The sequence below is a fragment of the Crotalus tigris genome, unplaced genomic scaffold, assembly GCF_016545835.1.
Source record: "Crotalus tigris isolate CLP2741 ecotype Arizona unplaced genomic scaffold, ASM1654583v1 scf7180000017546.9332058, whole genome shotgun sequence".
In the NCBI taxonomy this organism is placed as follows: Eukaryota; Metazoa; Chordata; class Lepidosauria; order Squamata; family Viperidae; genus Crotalus; species Crotalus tigris.
Window position 1 is genome coordinate 115,001 of NW_024096465.1, and position 16,728 is coordinate 131,728.

Genomic DNA, 16,728 nt, shown 5'->3' on the forward strand with positions numbered 1-16,728 from the left:
AAAAATTAAACCAGCATGGTATGTTAGAATCAATTAAATATGAATACTCAGTTGTAGGCACCCTGATACCTTGCCAATATTTTGGATACCACATTGCCTTCAGCTTGATCCAGTCAATGGAATGGGAGTATAAAACTGTAAAATAATATAGAAGATGATAGAATGTTGAATTTGCAAGAACTCAAAGAAACAGTAAATAACGTACACACCTGGAAGAATGATATTTTTCAGGTGATGAAGAATCAGGAACTTACTAGCCAACAGCAATAAAAACAGGACTATCTTATTGTGTCCTGTAGTGCTTATTGAAAAAGAAACTCATTGTGAACTGTTGTTCCTGGAATACTTAGAGAACTGTTTCCTCAGACTATTTTCTCAGTATTTCTTCCTGTATATTATGAGGTTTCCCGATAGTGGAAATTTTCTATAGCAGATCCCTCCATTGTAATAGCTTTTCCATTGAAGCACAAATGGCTCCCGCTCTCATTAACTTCCCGAGAACATGGCTTATGTGAATTAATAGCAGCACTATTTTCCATTATTCTATAATTTTAGTTTTTTTGCTGCTATTTGCTATTTTAAATAATTTTAGTCTGACCTTATAACATTTAAGCCAATTGATTTCAAGTAGTGAGATAAATTATAAAACATAACTAAATGATGGTTAAATTAGAGAAAAAGATTGCAATTCTGTAACTTTTGCCTTAAGAGAAAATCATTAGCCCAATGAAAATGGCTTAGTAGACGATAGGTCTAAGTTGTTAATGTTCCTCAAAAGTAATAATCTTTGTTTTTAAGATTCTCAACTAATATATTATGAATAATTTTTATGATATTATGATCAAAGTAGAAGAACCACATTCACTATAAACTCAAATTTAATCTCCATAACTTTCAAGTGGCTAAAATAATTGTTTGTATCTTTTTTTAAAAAAGAGAATGACTCTTGCATCTCTGCAGCATCCTCTGTCAGGCAGATTTATCTACAATGTTAGAAGCAGCAGGAATACAGTCAGAGCTAGAGTTAGGGAGGCAAGTAAACTTGCCAAGGGGAAGAGGAATGAAAGAAAATAATGCAAAAGAAAAGAGCTTATAGAAGCCTCATATAATTTCCATCTGTATCTTAGCATATGACAGGAAAAAATGTGCTCTGATGGATGGAAGAGCTTGAAAGAAATTGGCATTTGATGTTTTATTTTATTTATTCCTACCTGAGCCATGACGCAAGGATTTTCTATTAGACTACATATCTGTAATTGAAATATCCTTGGCATCCTCCTGATTTTCTACATTTGTCCCCTATCCAGTATTATATTGGAGATAATTTTTTTTAAAAAACCAACCATTTATATAGAAATACTACCCATGTTTGCAAAGCTAATATGGAAAAAGTTAATGAGAGAATGACCGATCCTTCGCAGTCCCTAGCATAGTTCATGGATTAAGGGAAGCAAGTGCCCCAGTGATCATGACTGTTATTACTGTAATGAAGAAATTTTAGCCATTAGGTAACTGTAGTGAATTCATACATAAATAGAGCCCTTCTTGGTCATGGAATAGTACATGAAAATCTGGACTTTTGGAAGATTATGAATCCATAGATTCTTTACATTTTAAAGGGCTTTATATATTGTAAACATATTGTGCTGTATTGTCTACTCAAAGTATAGTACTGAGGCTAGGGTTTTGTTTTGGGGAAAATAAAGGGGGATACTGAATTGGCAAACTAGAGATATATCAGAATTTTAGTTTCAATAGCTATAAAGATTGAATTAGAATTCAGAAGAATGTTTCAAGAAATATGTCCATCCCTCCCTTTTTCTGGAAGATTTGGAACAGTAAATAAGAAGTGGCTTTCCCTTCCAGTGGACTGTAGCAATTTATAGTGCACATTATTATAGAGTAAGTTACTATAAATGGGTTATTGTCATTTGTATATCCACATTGGCTATATTATACTATAAAAATATAGATGATAGATAGGTAGGTAGATGGATGGGTGGGTGGGTAGGTGGATGGATGGATGGACAAATTTCCTAGTTATCTATATTAATTCTCTCATGTTAAGATACCAAAGTCCACAGAGACCAATTCCTCCCTAAACTAATCCACTAAAATCATTGTCATATATGCTGGCCCAGACAACTTTACACATGTCCCAAATACAAATTAATGATGTGATGATGATGATGCCTCTGTCCTTCTGCCACTTGACTCAATGGAACCTGCATAGCTATGATTCAAGTAACATCTCAAAATGTCAAGGAATCCATTTCTTTAAGTATGAGAATAAACAAAGCAACATGGCATCCTCCAAATCTACTATGTGTGGTCTACCCTTTCAGCTACAAACATAATAGTGTAATGGCTGCCAAGTGACTGTCTTTTATTTGCCTGATGACTTGTTAATGCTCCAGGATGATCAATTGATATTTCTGTCAGAGGCAGGAAAATGACTAGGGATGTTTCCTTAACAGGCAATTTATCTGCAGGGTAGGTTCTGAGACCCAGTGTTCTGCCTGGAGGGAGTGTGGGAAAGGAGAAAAAAAACAGTTTGCAGCTTTCGGAGAGGTAACCATTTCATTCCATTATAGCAACAAACAAACAAAAAAGATTTGTTGCAGCAAAAGCAATTAAGGTGACTGTTATTTGTCTTTTGCAAAAATATAGGTAAACATTAACCCCTTTATATAAGCTTTCATGGAATACCTTGATTGCAAACAGAACTATCCTAAGCTATGATAACCCACACCTTTGGTTTCAGGATGAGGTGAAATTTCTGAACATTAAGATTAGAGAAAAGTGGTAAGTAGAAGATATGTAGATGGTGACAATTACTCTTATGATAACTGTCATTCACAAAATAGTTGCTGGAATGACACCCACATTTTAATGATGAACTGAATTAACAGACACATTTTGATTTTAAAAGTGTACAAGATGTAGCTTGAATGATACACTGAAGAACAGAGAGGATGAATTAGCTACTTGCATCATTCTGTAAACTGTCCCACAGATCCAACTGACTTCAGATGCTGTCAGAGATAACTACTGGTTAAACATAATGTTTCAAAAAGGACAATAACCCCATCCCCTAAGGAATGTTATAATTACTTTGATATCACCATTTTATCTTTGCTAAAACATAGCTAAGAATGGATCTGAACTTCCATCTCTCTGGTAGCTCAATATTCTAAACAATGAAAATATCCCATCATAGTTATAATAGATGAAACAGACCCACACATCAATCATTTGGCAAAATTGAAGAAACTAGATGATTATTTCTTTTCAGCTTTATGTATTTACAGGGTCACTTATTTTGAATTATTTATAATTAATCCTTGATCCTCATTAGATCATTTTTATTCTTATTAAAGAAGAGACCTATGTTTTAAGACTTAGAATATTATACAGTATTACAAGTGAGAAATGTGGGTGTCAAGACATGATTTTTCCAATGTATTTATCAACATCCAAAGCTTGAGGTCAGTTGGAAAACTGATAACGGTTCATCTCATTTGGAGCAAGTTATATTTATAGACGCAAGCAGAGAATTTAGTAATAAAACCATTTGATATAATATTGAGCTGCTTGCTTTAAGCTAATTAATACATTTTCTGCCTATAAAGTAAAATAAATGTTTCAGATATCACTTATAAAATGATCTCCATATGACTGAAAAGTATAGTATTATTTTGAGCTGTCATGTAAATGAGAAAGAAATGATCAGTATGTGGATCTGATTCAACTATCTCATATGAACTATGAGATAGTTGTAAGTTGAGAACTACAGGCAGTTCTCAACTTACAACCACAACTGAGTCCAAAATTTATGTTGCTAAGACATTTTATAACCACTCTTGTCACAGTTGCTAAGTGAATCACCACAGTTGTTAAGTTAGTAACACAGTTGCTAAATCAACCTGGCTTCCCCATTGACTTTGCTTGTCAGAAGGTCGCAGAACGTGATCACATGACCTTGGGACACTGTAACCGTCATAAATATGAATCAGTTGCCGAGCATCTGAATTTTGATCAGGTGACAATGGGGATGCTGCAGCAGTTGCAAGTATGAAAAATGATCATAAGTCACTTTTTCCAGTGCCGTTGTAATTACAACAACAAACTGTTGTAAGTTGAGGACTACCTATACTTGTCTAAAGAAATAATGATATGTAGTCTTATATATCAGTCAAAACTGACCATTCTTCTCACTTTTCTTTATAGTAATTGTTTTGGGAAAGGCTATTTCCTACAGCAATTTTGTTACAATCGTTTTTGTGTGTGCCTCATGCTAGGATTTGGAGAGCAAGGAGTGTTAAGCACAAAAACTGAATGAGACATGATGGGGACAAAAATGGGTTTGGATCTCATTCTCAATTTTCTGCATGTGCACTCAGAAGTATTCATGTTTTTAAATGCATTCTCAAGTCATTAGTAAGTTCATTTATGGAAATATTTTTTTAAAAAAAGTTACTTTATTGAATGACTATTACACTACAGGAAGTCAGAACAATTAAAACAGAGATCAGAGGGTTACAAATCCACAATAAAGCAATACCAGTATCCAAAAGCTCTCCAAAGGCCTTGAAAGCTCACTCTCCCATCTTTTTAATTTTAATTATTTTATTTGTATGTTAACTCCTATTGGACTATAACAGTGGTGGCGAACCTATGGCACGGGTGCCAGAGGCAGCACTCAGAGCCCTCTCTGTGGGCACGCATGCCATCGTCCTAGGCCTTCAGCTGGTTTTATAAAACCTTTTCGCTTTAGGCCTCCGCCGCCGTGTGCAAAAAAAAAAGGTTCAATCAATCAATTTCAATGTTATGGTTCCGGCTAATGAAACATTTCAAAGAACTTCCAGGCATTATTTTCCTAAAAGTCTTTTATTGTTACAAAATGTTGGCACAGGCACAACGGAGGGATGCTAGGATCTAAGTTCTCTTCCTCTGAGCAGTTAAATTATCAGCATGTTCCCTCCCTAAATTAGCCGTCATATCTCACATTATCCAATTAGTGTGAAGGTCAAATGTTTTCTTCCTCTTTCTTTCCCGGGCTTTACCCCCAACCCCCCTTCTGCTCTGTATTAACCCCATAATTACCAGACAATTCTGCATATTGTCAAAAGCAAGAATATACAATATTTGCAGCATTGACATCCAACTTCTCGCGGGAAAAAAAAAGATCTTGCAAAGTTGGAATTGATTGATTGAACCTTTTAGTCCCACCCAGTCTGCTGTTACCACCGCAGCCATGCTCACCCAATGGGCCACACCCACCCAATAGGCCATACCCACTCGACACCCGACGATGCGTAAGTGGGTTTTGGGTTGCAGTTTGGGCACTCGGTCTCTAAAAGGTTCACCAACACTGGACTATAATATTTATATATATTTTTATGTTTAATTGTACACTGTCCAGAGCTGCTCTGTGAGTGAGATGGATAGTCTCCAAATTTGATCTACAAAATAAATAAATAAATAAATAAAAGCATAAAGTTAAGCCTCTGAAAATACAAGAAAAGTTCATATCACGCCCAAAAGACATTAGAGTAGGGGCCTTACTCCAAGCTGGGATGAAGTACAGTACTGAAATGTTTCTTTGCCTTGTAGTCCTATACTGTATGTCACAGGACAAATAATTTAATCCAGGAAGAATTATTGCTTATACCTGAGCATAGGAGTTTAAATACCAATCTTTAAAGCTTGTGAAAATGTTCAGAATAAGATACATTAGAGTTAGTGATGGAGTCAGATTTTGCTCCCGTTGAAGTTCTCTACTGAAACTACTGTTCCAGCTAGGCAGGCTCTTATTATGGAATGGCAACTGCTTATTAACTCTACATGAGCTCCCACTGTTCTGTTTTCAGAATTTCCCAACACAGCATGTTCCACATATTAAACCCGCTTAAAATAGATTGAGCTTGCATTTAGCTCTTCCTTGAGTATGTTCACTCTTTGTGATCTTTCCATTTTTGTTTTTGTTTTAATCCTGGGGTAGCACTGTATACAAGGAAATAGTAATATTGTCAAGTATTTGTGGCATGTATTCTCTAATCCTTTATTTTATTTGGTTTCCTCTCGAAAATGTTTAGGCTTCAGTCTATCCCTTTCTGAAAAAGATATGAATGGTGAGAAATATGCATACTGTTCCCATATATTGTTTCTTTGTAAAGAAAAAAAATCCTCTTTTTATGATCATTCAGTGTGATGGAAAAGAGAATGTTTTCGAATAAACACGAGAGGACAAAAATATAGGTACAATTGTCAGCTGTGAAATTTAGGACATGTTTTTATATTTGCTTTTGTTGTGGAATAGCTGAGGCACAAGTTCTCTTTTTCATTGTAAAATCATTGGTCTTACTTTCTACAGCCTCTGTGTTTTCTAAAATTCCAATGAAATCTTAAGCGAAGGCATACTTTCAACATACATAAAAAGGGGATTGTCTCTCCTAGATGTGATTCGTCCAGGGAAATTGTAGTTAAAAATGGAAAAGCAGTAGAAACTACTTCCATCAGAAAAAATGGCCACATCATAGCAAGTTTTGTGATGCCATAGTTTAGAAACCTAGAGAATAGTATATGTGCACATTAGAATCCAGTTTCCACAAGCTGAGATAAATGCTGTGTGTAATCCTACCAACACCTAACTTGGGACAAAGGAAACAGAGAGGTTGGGAACTGATCAAAACTATCTAGCAGAATTTCACATCATTGCCATGAGGAGAAAAAATGAGGAGGTGGCTCAATCAACTATTATGGATGCATAAGAGGTTTTTGATTGAGATAAGAATTAAAAGGGATATGTTAGGGAAATGAAACATGGATGTAATCACCAAGGAGATGTAAAGTACTTTATTTCTGCAAAAAAAGTTCATGAGAAATATACAAAATGAATTAAGGCTCTATAACTTTTTTTGGCTATATCATAGTCAGACAAAGAAAACAAATAGTAGGCCTACTCTTCAGAAAAGGTGATTCATTGGTAAAAAAAAAAATGGAGATTGGGCAGAATTCTTTGATCTTGCTTTGGGCTTCTCCCCAAAGGGCAAATTGATGCAATTAGACCTAAGAGAAGACAATAATAAGATAACTTCAAGTATCTGAAGGATTGTCTTTCCAGAAGATAAGAGACAATGGATTTAAATTACAAGGAAGCAGATTTTGACTGGACATCGGGAAGGATTTCTTGATCCTAAGAGATGTTTAACAGTGGAGGGCTTAAACAGAAGATGGGTAGCTATTTTTCAGCGATGCTGTTAACAGTGTATTCCTAGAGGAGCCGTGGGTGGCACAGTGGTTAGAATGCATTATTGCAGGCTAATTTTCTGTTGACTTCCAGCAGTTTGATTCTCACCAGCTCAATATCGACTCAGACTTCCATCATCTGAGGTCGGTAAACTGAGGACCCAGTTTGTTGGGGGCAATATTGTGACTCTGTAAACCTTTTAGAGAGGGCTGTAAAGCACCATGAAGCAATATATTGCTATTCCTGAATTTGTTAGGAGTTGAATTGCATCATCTCAAAGGACCCTTTCAGTCTTTATGTTCTGAGAGTCTATGATCAGAAGATGAATCATCATATAGTGATCCTTCAAATCTTTAAGTATTGGCAATACACCTTTCTTGCAGTTTTCCAATTTTTAGAGTCCTTTTTAAAAATTGACAACTAGATTTCCACATAAGACTAGGCTAAACCATAAATGTACACCTAAAGCAGTGTTTCTCAACCTTGACAATTTTAAGGCATGTGGACTTCAACTCCCAGAATTCCACAGCCAGCATTGCTGGCTGTGGAATTCTGGGAGTTGAAGTCCACATGCCTTAAAATTGTCAAGGTTGAGAAACACTGACCTAAAGTATTACATTGCTGACTAATCAATTTTTTGAAATCATTTTCCTAAAAGTCCCAAACATGGTACTTTCATTTTTGGATATTTCTGACATCAATATAGTATAATGAAAATATTTGGACTATCTCCCATATATTTCCCAGCCTGGTTTTTTCTCAGCTAACATGACCATAACTGAGAATTATGGGAATTCTGTAAATGAGCCCATTTCAGTTACCTTGATTCAGTAATTGTTTCCTATATTTTCCAATATTGTCCAACTGAAGGTTAGAAACAAATAGGTACAAGAGTTTTAGTAGTATATTTAGTTCTATTACAAAAACTTTTCACCAGGGACAGTTGTTTTTATGTTAATAACTATTATAAAGTGCGCTGGTTTAGTGTCCAGTTAGCTTTGCTATATAGGAAGAATCATTATTGTCTAAGAAGACTTGAAAGGCCAAGTGAGAGAGAAGTCAGTAAGAAGGATGCCAGGATCTTAGGCTGCTACAGAATCAGGAGTCTATGTATGTACCATATAGAAAGATTAAGTCAGAGAGCAAACTGATAAGAAATCGATTTCTAAAATAAACCGTCAAAATTCATCCTGCAAAAAAGCAGGCATAGTCCATAGCTAAGTTAGGGAAGAACCATAGAATGGAATTGGAGAAATCCACTCTAACTATATAGAATTGAATTTTAAATAGGCCTTTCGGGAAAAAAAAAATGCAGTCAACAAAATCTTACTGCCTAAGGAAACTCTCCTAGCAATCAGTTCGTAACACAACTCTGTGTGCTAATGAACCCAAAGCTGTTAATATGGTTTCTTCAGTTAAATTGATTCATGAATTTTGAAGAGAACATTATCTAATGAATTTTCTTTGAATAGAAAGCAATTAAAAGGACAAATCAGTCTGATTAACCCCAAAATCACCTTAGTGCTACAAATGGTGTACAGTTTGAAATTATATCATAAAAGAACTAGAGCAGATTTGCTATCTCTTTGCCCTTTTTAATCCATGTAAATTAATGAACAACGAAGATAATTTCTTTGATGACCCTTTCCTAGTATCACCTGGATTATGCTGATATTTAATTTGCTTAACGTTACCATAAAGGCTAAATGGATATTTTTTTCCTAGTGAGTGTTATGCTATTCATTTAAAAAGTTGTTATTATTTAAAACTAATAAATATATATAGGTTTATTTAAGAACAAAGAATGTTTTTCTGGAGTAAATATAATGTAACTAATTTTTTAATTTAATTACCAGCACATAAACATTTTTTTTCTGCCCCCCAAAATGTCATTTGATGGCTTCAGAGGAAAACATTGCTGTCATTCCCCCTGTTTTTCCCTATCTGTCTCTTAATTTACCAAAAATCCTTGACGACCTACCACAAGTGGTACTGGAATTTTGATAAGTGATGGGGTCATTAACAAGTCATTACATGACCAGACCCAATTTTACTGCGGTTATTAAGTGAATTGCATGGTCATTAAGTGAATCCAGCTTCCCCCTTTTGACTTTGTTTATCAACAGTCAGTTGACAAGGTTGCAAATTGTGGCCCTGTGACCACAAGACATTGCAACTATTGGAAATGCAAACTAATTGCCAAGTGCTCAAATTGCAATCACTTGACCTTGGGGATGGTACAACAGTCATAGGTTTGAGGACAGGTCATATCTTTTTCCAGCCCTACTGTAACTTTGAATTGTTGTTAAACAAATTGTTGTAGACTACTTGTAGAAAGTTAAAAGAGATCTGGGGCAGCAAATGAGAAGAAGATAGGAGTATATTACAGAATAGCAACTTATGGTTTATTGCAGATCTAAAATCCTCAATCTATTCCTCCATAGAATGCTCTTTTCTATCTGCAAAGGCGTGGATAGCCCAATTCTTGCTTTCAGGGAGCAGATACTCTTCCAACAAGCTTTGAGTCCATTGGGTGACCACCATAAAGGATTGTTTTTATTGTAATTGCTCTTTTTTATTGTATTATATTTCAAACTGTGTACCCTGTGGACTACAAATAGCACTAAATAAATAAATATTTCTCCTTTGCTAAGAAGATCAATAAGTAGATTAAAGCATTCCTTCATTTGGGAATCCCAACTTCCCTTCTGTGATAACCTTCCAAAAGATGGTGAAAATGCAGTCCTTCTGGAAGCTGTTTATGCTTCTGTTCTTTCTAACTGTGGTTGTTTTAATTCTTGGGACTATGTTTTATAGCTGCAAGCTTCCAGGAAGATACAATGACCTACAAATCTATTACATAAATAATTCTGGGCAAAAATAACCACAGAAGTTTTTCAAAGTTACAACAGCACTGAAAAAAGTGACATACATTTTCACAAAACTCTTGCAGCATGCCCATGGTCACATGATCAAAATTTAGACTCTTGGTTCATATTTATGATGGTTGCAGTGGCCTGGGGTCATGGGATCACCTTTTGCAAACTTCAGACAAGCAAAGTCAATGGGGAAGCCAGATTCACTTAACAACCATGTTATTAACAACTCCAGTGATTCATTTAACATCCGTGGTAAGAAAGATCTTAACTGTCTCGCATAGCAACAGAAATTTTGGCTCAATGGTTCTTGTAAGTCGAGGACTACCCGTAAAACATGCTATTTAGAGCCAATATGGTTTAGTGATTAAAGCAACAGACTAGAAATATAGAGTCTGCGAGTTCTAGTCCCTCCATAACTATGAAAGCCAACTGGGCGACTTTGGTCTGGTCACTCTCTCTCAGCCTAACCCCACTTCACAGGGTTGTTGTTTCGGGGAAAATAAGAGAAAGAAGGAGTACTATGTGTATTTGGTGACTTGAGTTATTTATAAATGTAATAAAGGCAGGAAATAAATAAAACAAACAAATAAATAATTATTCCCTTCTTTCCATAATCAGATCATGCCAAGGAATTTTTCCATTGTCACAGATGAATGTCTCATTCTGCAGCAATCTACAAAGATTGCTTTTCTCCATGCCTTATTAACAACAATATGAAAATCAAGAGTAACTAGGCAGTAAATAAATGAGTGTTTTCTTTCAATCAGAATTACCCATTCAAATATGCAATATATATTGCGAGACACCACTGTATTTTCTCATATCTAACATGTGAAATGGTGGCTGGGAGGCATACAATAATCCAGCCTGCTAGCTTTCTTCCTGCCCAGCTTAAGTTTGAAAATTAGAAGTAGAAAAGCATTATAAAACAAGTCCTGTCCATTATTCTCCTTTTTTCTTTTTCTTTTTTAATTTAACTGTATGTCTATTTAAGCTTGCCATTGAATGGGAAAGCCTATTGTATAAGTTAACAGGATAATTATATTGGAAATTAAAAATATAGAAAAATCAAAGTTCTGAATGCTTTTGTAATAGTGATCAGTACTCAAACTGCATTCTTTAATAATCATGAATTTAAATATAGAACACAATCCTAGAACTGATTGCTGTGCTAATTCAAAAGAAAAAAAAAATACTGATGTGCATACTGTATGTCATGAGTTTTCTTTTAAACCATAGCCACAGACTCAAGAGACACAAAAGCACTTTATATCTCCCTATATGTTTTGCGGAGACTTTTTATTTTACAAAATAAAGGTGTTCTATAAAAATGGTATATAAGACTTACAAATGTGTGTTTGTGTACACACCTATTATTATCTCTATGCTATACTCTGTTCTATTAGTTTTAAAATGTTTCCTCTCTGTACCACAGTTTTTCAACCTTGGCAACTTTAAGATGTGTGGCCTTCAACTTCCAGAATTCCAGCAAACATCCAGCAACAGTACATATTTGAGTGTACTTTCCCCATTGTGTCACAGTAGACTGACACAGCAAATCTAGTAGGATAGGACAGCATTTCTCTATCTCAGCAATTTAAAGATGTATGGACTTCAACTCCCAGAATTCCAGTTTGCTGGCTGCAAAATTCTGAAGTTGAAATCTACCCATCTTAAAGTTACCAAGGTTGACAAGCACTGCTCTAAACTATATGATTACTATGTTTCCTCTATACTATATACAGATAGTCCTCAACTTACGACCACAGTTGGGACCAGAATTTTCACTGCTAAACAAGTTGATAAGTGAGTCATACTCAATATTATGACCTTTTTTGCCACATTGTTAAGTGCATCACTGCAGTTACTAAATGAATCATGCAGTTGTTAAGTGAATCCGGCTTCCCCCATTGACTCTGCTTTGTGGAAAACAGCTGGGTAGGTCCCACAAGGCAATTGCGTGACCCCTGCACACTCAACCATAGTAAATACATGCCAGCTGCCAAGCATGTCTATCTTGATCATGAGACCATGGGGATGCTGCAACAGTCACAAGGACCAGTCATAAGTCACCTTTTCAAGTGCCATTGGAACTTTGAACGGTCACTAAACAAATGCTAGTAAATCGAGGACCACTATACTATTATCATTAGTGCTCTCTGCTGTTTCTATTATACATCAATGTTTCCTTCTTATAAAGCTTGTTCTGTCTCATTTTCCTCCCTCTGGGATTTCTTCTACTTTTTTCCTTTTCTGTTATGTCCAGCATGTAGAGCTCTTACACCTTTCCAGACTCTGCTTTGCTGGACATCTGGTATTTCTCTTTTTTCTGGCCATTCCACTCCCTCTGAAGAAAGAACCCCTTCTGTCCTTTGGCTGTTACACTTCTCTCTTTATTAGCAGCCACAGAACTCCCAAATTACACCCCATCTCACACCTGTGTCAAGTTTGCTGCTCTATTCACAGCCCTCCTTGCTGGTACTGGGGGAATGATTCAAATGGGAGGGGACAAAGGAAGCAATATCATCTACAATTTTGGCCAAGCCACCTGCTCTTCCAGATTTAAATGCCTCTTTTTAAAAAAGCAAGTAATATCTCTGTCGCTGTTACTTTTGTTCCTTTTTGTTTCCTCTGCTTTCCTTCCAGCTTCATTCACCAGAGATGTGTTGTGGACTCTGCTGAGAGATGTGAAATTTGGAGAGGCAGTTTCTTACAAGCAATTAGCAGCCCTGGCAGGCCACAGCAAAGCAGCCAGAGCTGTGGGTGGAGCAATGAGAAGAAATCCTGTAAGTCCATGTCAACTTTGAAATCAACTTGATGGAAGATGGTGGGTTCAGATGGAAAGCTTTGTGGGCTAAATGTCATTAGATTAAATATATCTGCTGCGAAAACTACTCTGCTATGAGTAATAAGGTCAGTAAGTGTTTTTAATCAGCATTAATGCATAAACCAGTTTAATATGATTTATTTCCCCATCACTTATTTGAAATGGGAACCATGCATTTATTTTAATACGTCAAGTCATATGGATGTGGCTCATTTTCTTTTTATTATTTTTCTTTTCCTTTCCTTTTTTTTAAATACAAGAGCAATATTTTACAGAAGGAACTGTTCTCTTTGTGAGCACGATTTCCTGTTAGGCTGTAACAGGACTGTAAAGATTTGGAAGGATCACTTTTTTTAATCACCTAAAAATATGTCTGGGTTTGTGAGTTCCTATGGGGCAAAAGGGCAAAATATCCTCTGGATTCTGAAAGGAACACATTTGACTTGGGTTCCAAATAAGGTCAGGTTTTAGATATTTAAAGCCAGGTATGTTCCAGCCTCATTTGCCTCTTGAGTCAAGGCACAGTGTCTGTTTTCTGGTGGCAAGACACCCTGAAAAGTGGATGAGCTTCACCAATTTAGGTTGTATCAAGTATACTGTTTTAGTTTGCAAGTTCAGGGAAACAGTTCTAAAAGACTTCAGCTATATTGTCCCCATTAGTGGCATACTTCTGATATTGCATATTCTGTAATTCCTAAACCTCATCTTAGCACGAGAATTGATTGGCATTTATGACATTGACCTACGCAGTAGGCATTATACTAGTACCTGAAATTACTAGTGCCAGTCACTATTGGTGAATAGTCAAAAGAAGACATTTCATGTTCCACTGTTGCTATACTTTATCTAGAAAGTAGTTCAAGTAACTCAGCTAAGACTGAACCTTATAATCTTTTGAACCATGAATTGTCATTACAGCTAATGGGTCATTGATATCCAATATTCACCACTTGCAGAAAAGGCAGAAGCAGCTATAATTAAAAATAATAATATGTTATGCTGGAATCTATTTACTATACCAGATCTCAATTCTAGACTTTTAATATTTTTCCTTCTTTTTTTAAAAAAAAAAAACTAGTTTAAAAGAAAATTATGGGTTTGATTTAGAAATATTTCTGTAAATGGGAGGATCTCTTATATCCTAGTGCCATGGTTCTGATAGATAGAGCCAAATAAATCAGAACTCCGAGGCTAGAGGCTTCCTCAAAGAACAGGTTTATTGGTTACAAAATATCGGCATGGTCAAAAGTGAAACCAAGTCTGAAATTCCCTCCAAAGAGTTACACTATTACCAAGTTAAACTTCCCACCCCAGTACTAAGCAATCAGCTACGTTCCCCAATAGAATAGTTTGGCTGACTTTCTAACACACTGCCCAACCCCCTAACATAACCGATAGAATGACCCTGATTCCCATGGGACACAGAATTGTTTAGACTAGCAAAGATCCTCTGCACACCCTCCCATTCATGTGGCAACCTAGAATGAGCAATATGGCTGCAGCCAGTTGTAGAGTTGACAGTCAGACCCCCTAAGGAGAAAGCAATTCCTGCAGAGGAAACAAAAATACAATTTACAAATTTCTGAGGATGCTTGTCATAAAACCTTCATATTAACTTTCCTGCCTTCACATCTGTACTTTTCACCCAGGTAGCTTCTGATAAGGGGTAACCTTTTCACTGCACTAAATACTGTAATTTTCTCTTATACAATCTAGAATCAATACTGTGTTTTATCTCATAGTGGGTTTCTCCTACAAGAATGGGACCAGGCGCCTTCTTGGGGATTGGTCTCAAGGATTTTTCTATGAGTGGTTTTAACAAAGTACAGGGGAAACCAGGGTGAACTTTCCCTAAAAACCATGGTAGCTTTAATTCAACTTTGATAGGATTTATGATTCTGAGTATAGGGAAAGGACCAAGAAACTTAGGTCCCAATTTTTTACTAGGCAACTTTAGTCTTAGATATTTAGTAGATAGATAAACATTCTCCCCCACAGGAAATGGCTTTTGGGGAGATCGCTTCTTATCAGCTTGCTCTTTATAAGTCTTAGTGGCTAAAGCTTTTTTTACATTTGCCCAAACATTCTGCAAAGAGATCACCCATTGATTGAGGGTCTGCAAAGTGGGAGGCTCCTGGGGGTAGTCAAGCAATGGAACAAAATCCCAGGCAGTAGCTATTTTAAATGGGATAAACCCAGTACTACTGTGTACTGTATAGTTGTATGCCACTTTGGCAAAAGATAGGAGGTCTGCCCAGTTAGTCTCTTAGTAATTAACATAGCATCTAAGGTATTGTTCTACCATTGCGTTCGCAGATTCTGCCAGTCCATTCCTACTTGAATGAAAAGCAGATGAAAGTCCCTGGGTAGACCTAATCAGTTTTATAAACTCCCTCCAGAATTTTACAGTAAACTGAACCCCCCCCTGTCCGATACAATTCTTTTTGGAGCTCCATGGAGTCAATAGATATGCTTCAAAAATAGCCTGGCTTGTGTTTGGGCAGACCGAAGTCCTGAATAAATGATGAAATGAGCCTGTTCTGAAAAAAGGTCAATGACAGTCCAGATCACTGTGTTTCCCTTGCTCTCAGGCAATTCCATAATAAAATCCATGGCTATCTCCTCCCAGGGTTGGGAAGGATCCTCCTTCTCCCAAACAGCCCATTGCCTCTCCGTGTCTGTGAGTTTTCCTGAGATATAGGTGCAATGTTGTAAGTCCCTCTTATGGTTTCTTTGTAGGAGGACAGCGCCCACTGCAACATCACTAGCATCAGCTTGGATGATGAATTGTTTCTCAGGATCAGGGTGTTTAAGAATTGGTTCTGTGGCAAACTGCCTTTTTAATTGCTCAAATGCCACCTGGCATTCCATGATCCATTGTAAAGGTTGGCAAGGTCAGGCCTTTCCCCCCCCCTTTTTTCGACTTTCAATAGTTCAATAATTGGCATAGCTATTTTCGCGAAGGAGGGGATGAACTGCTGGTAAAAGATTGTGAACCCAAAAAAACTTTGAAGCTGCTTTACAGGTCCAGCTCCACTCTCTCACTAGAGATTTGGTGTCCCAGGTTGTCAAGGTGCATCTGCTGGAACTCGCATTTAGAAAGCTTAGCATAGAGTTTAGCTTATAGCAGCTTCTTGAGCACTTCGCAAACTAACTTAACATGCTCCTCCATGGTCTCGGTGTAGATGAGGATATTGTCAAGGCAAATTAAAACTCCCTTGTATATGTGATCATGTAGCACCTGGTTAATCAACTGCATAAACATTGCAAGAGCCCCTGGGAGGCCAAAAGGCATCACCTTGAACTGGAAACTTCTCAAGGGACAAGTGAAAGCTGTCTTCTATTCATTCCCCTTCCTTAATTTGCACTTGGTAATAAGTCTCTCTTAAATCTAGTTTTGTGAAGATCTTCCATTTAGCTAGGTGGGCTAGCATGTCTTTCATCAGAGGAAGTGGGTACATGTTTTCTGCGCTGACAGTATTTAACTCTTTAAAATCCACACACAAAAACCCATCTTTCTTTTCTTTGAATAACACTGGAGCGGCCATGCATGATAAACCCTCTGGCCAGGGTCTTGTCAATGTATTCTCTCAGTTCTTTCATCTCCCTGGGTCTCATAGAGCAGGGATCCCCAACCCCCGGGCCATGGACTGGAACTGGGCCGTGGCATGCCAGCAACCGGGCCGCAAAAACAAGCAAAGCCTCATCTGTAGGATGCAGGCAGCACACAAAACCATGCACTATCCGGTCCATGGAAAAACCTTTCTCCA

General features: G+C 36.8%; 1 protein-coding gene across 1 annotated transcript in view; it reads left to right on the top strand.

The window, feature by feature from the left end:
• LOC120304296 (methylated-DNA--protein-cysteine methyltransferase-like) overlaps positions 1-16,728 on the top strand; it is a 78,444-nt gene that overhangs the window by 41,227 nt on the left and 20,489 nt on the right. The window contains exon 3 of the mRNA XM_039334691.1: positions 12,778-12,917. Coding sequence (XP_039190625.1) covers positions 12,778-12,917 — 140 coding nt within the window. The remainder of the gene's footprint in view (positions 1-12,777; positions 12,918-16,728) is intronic.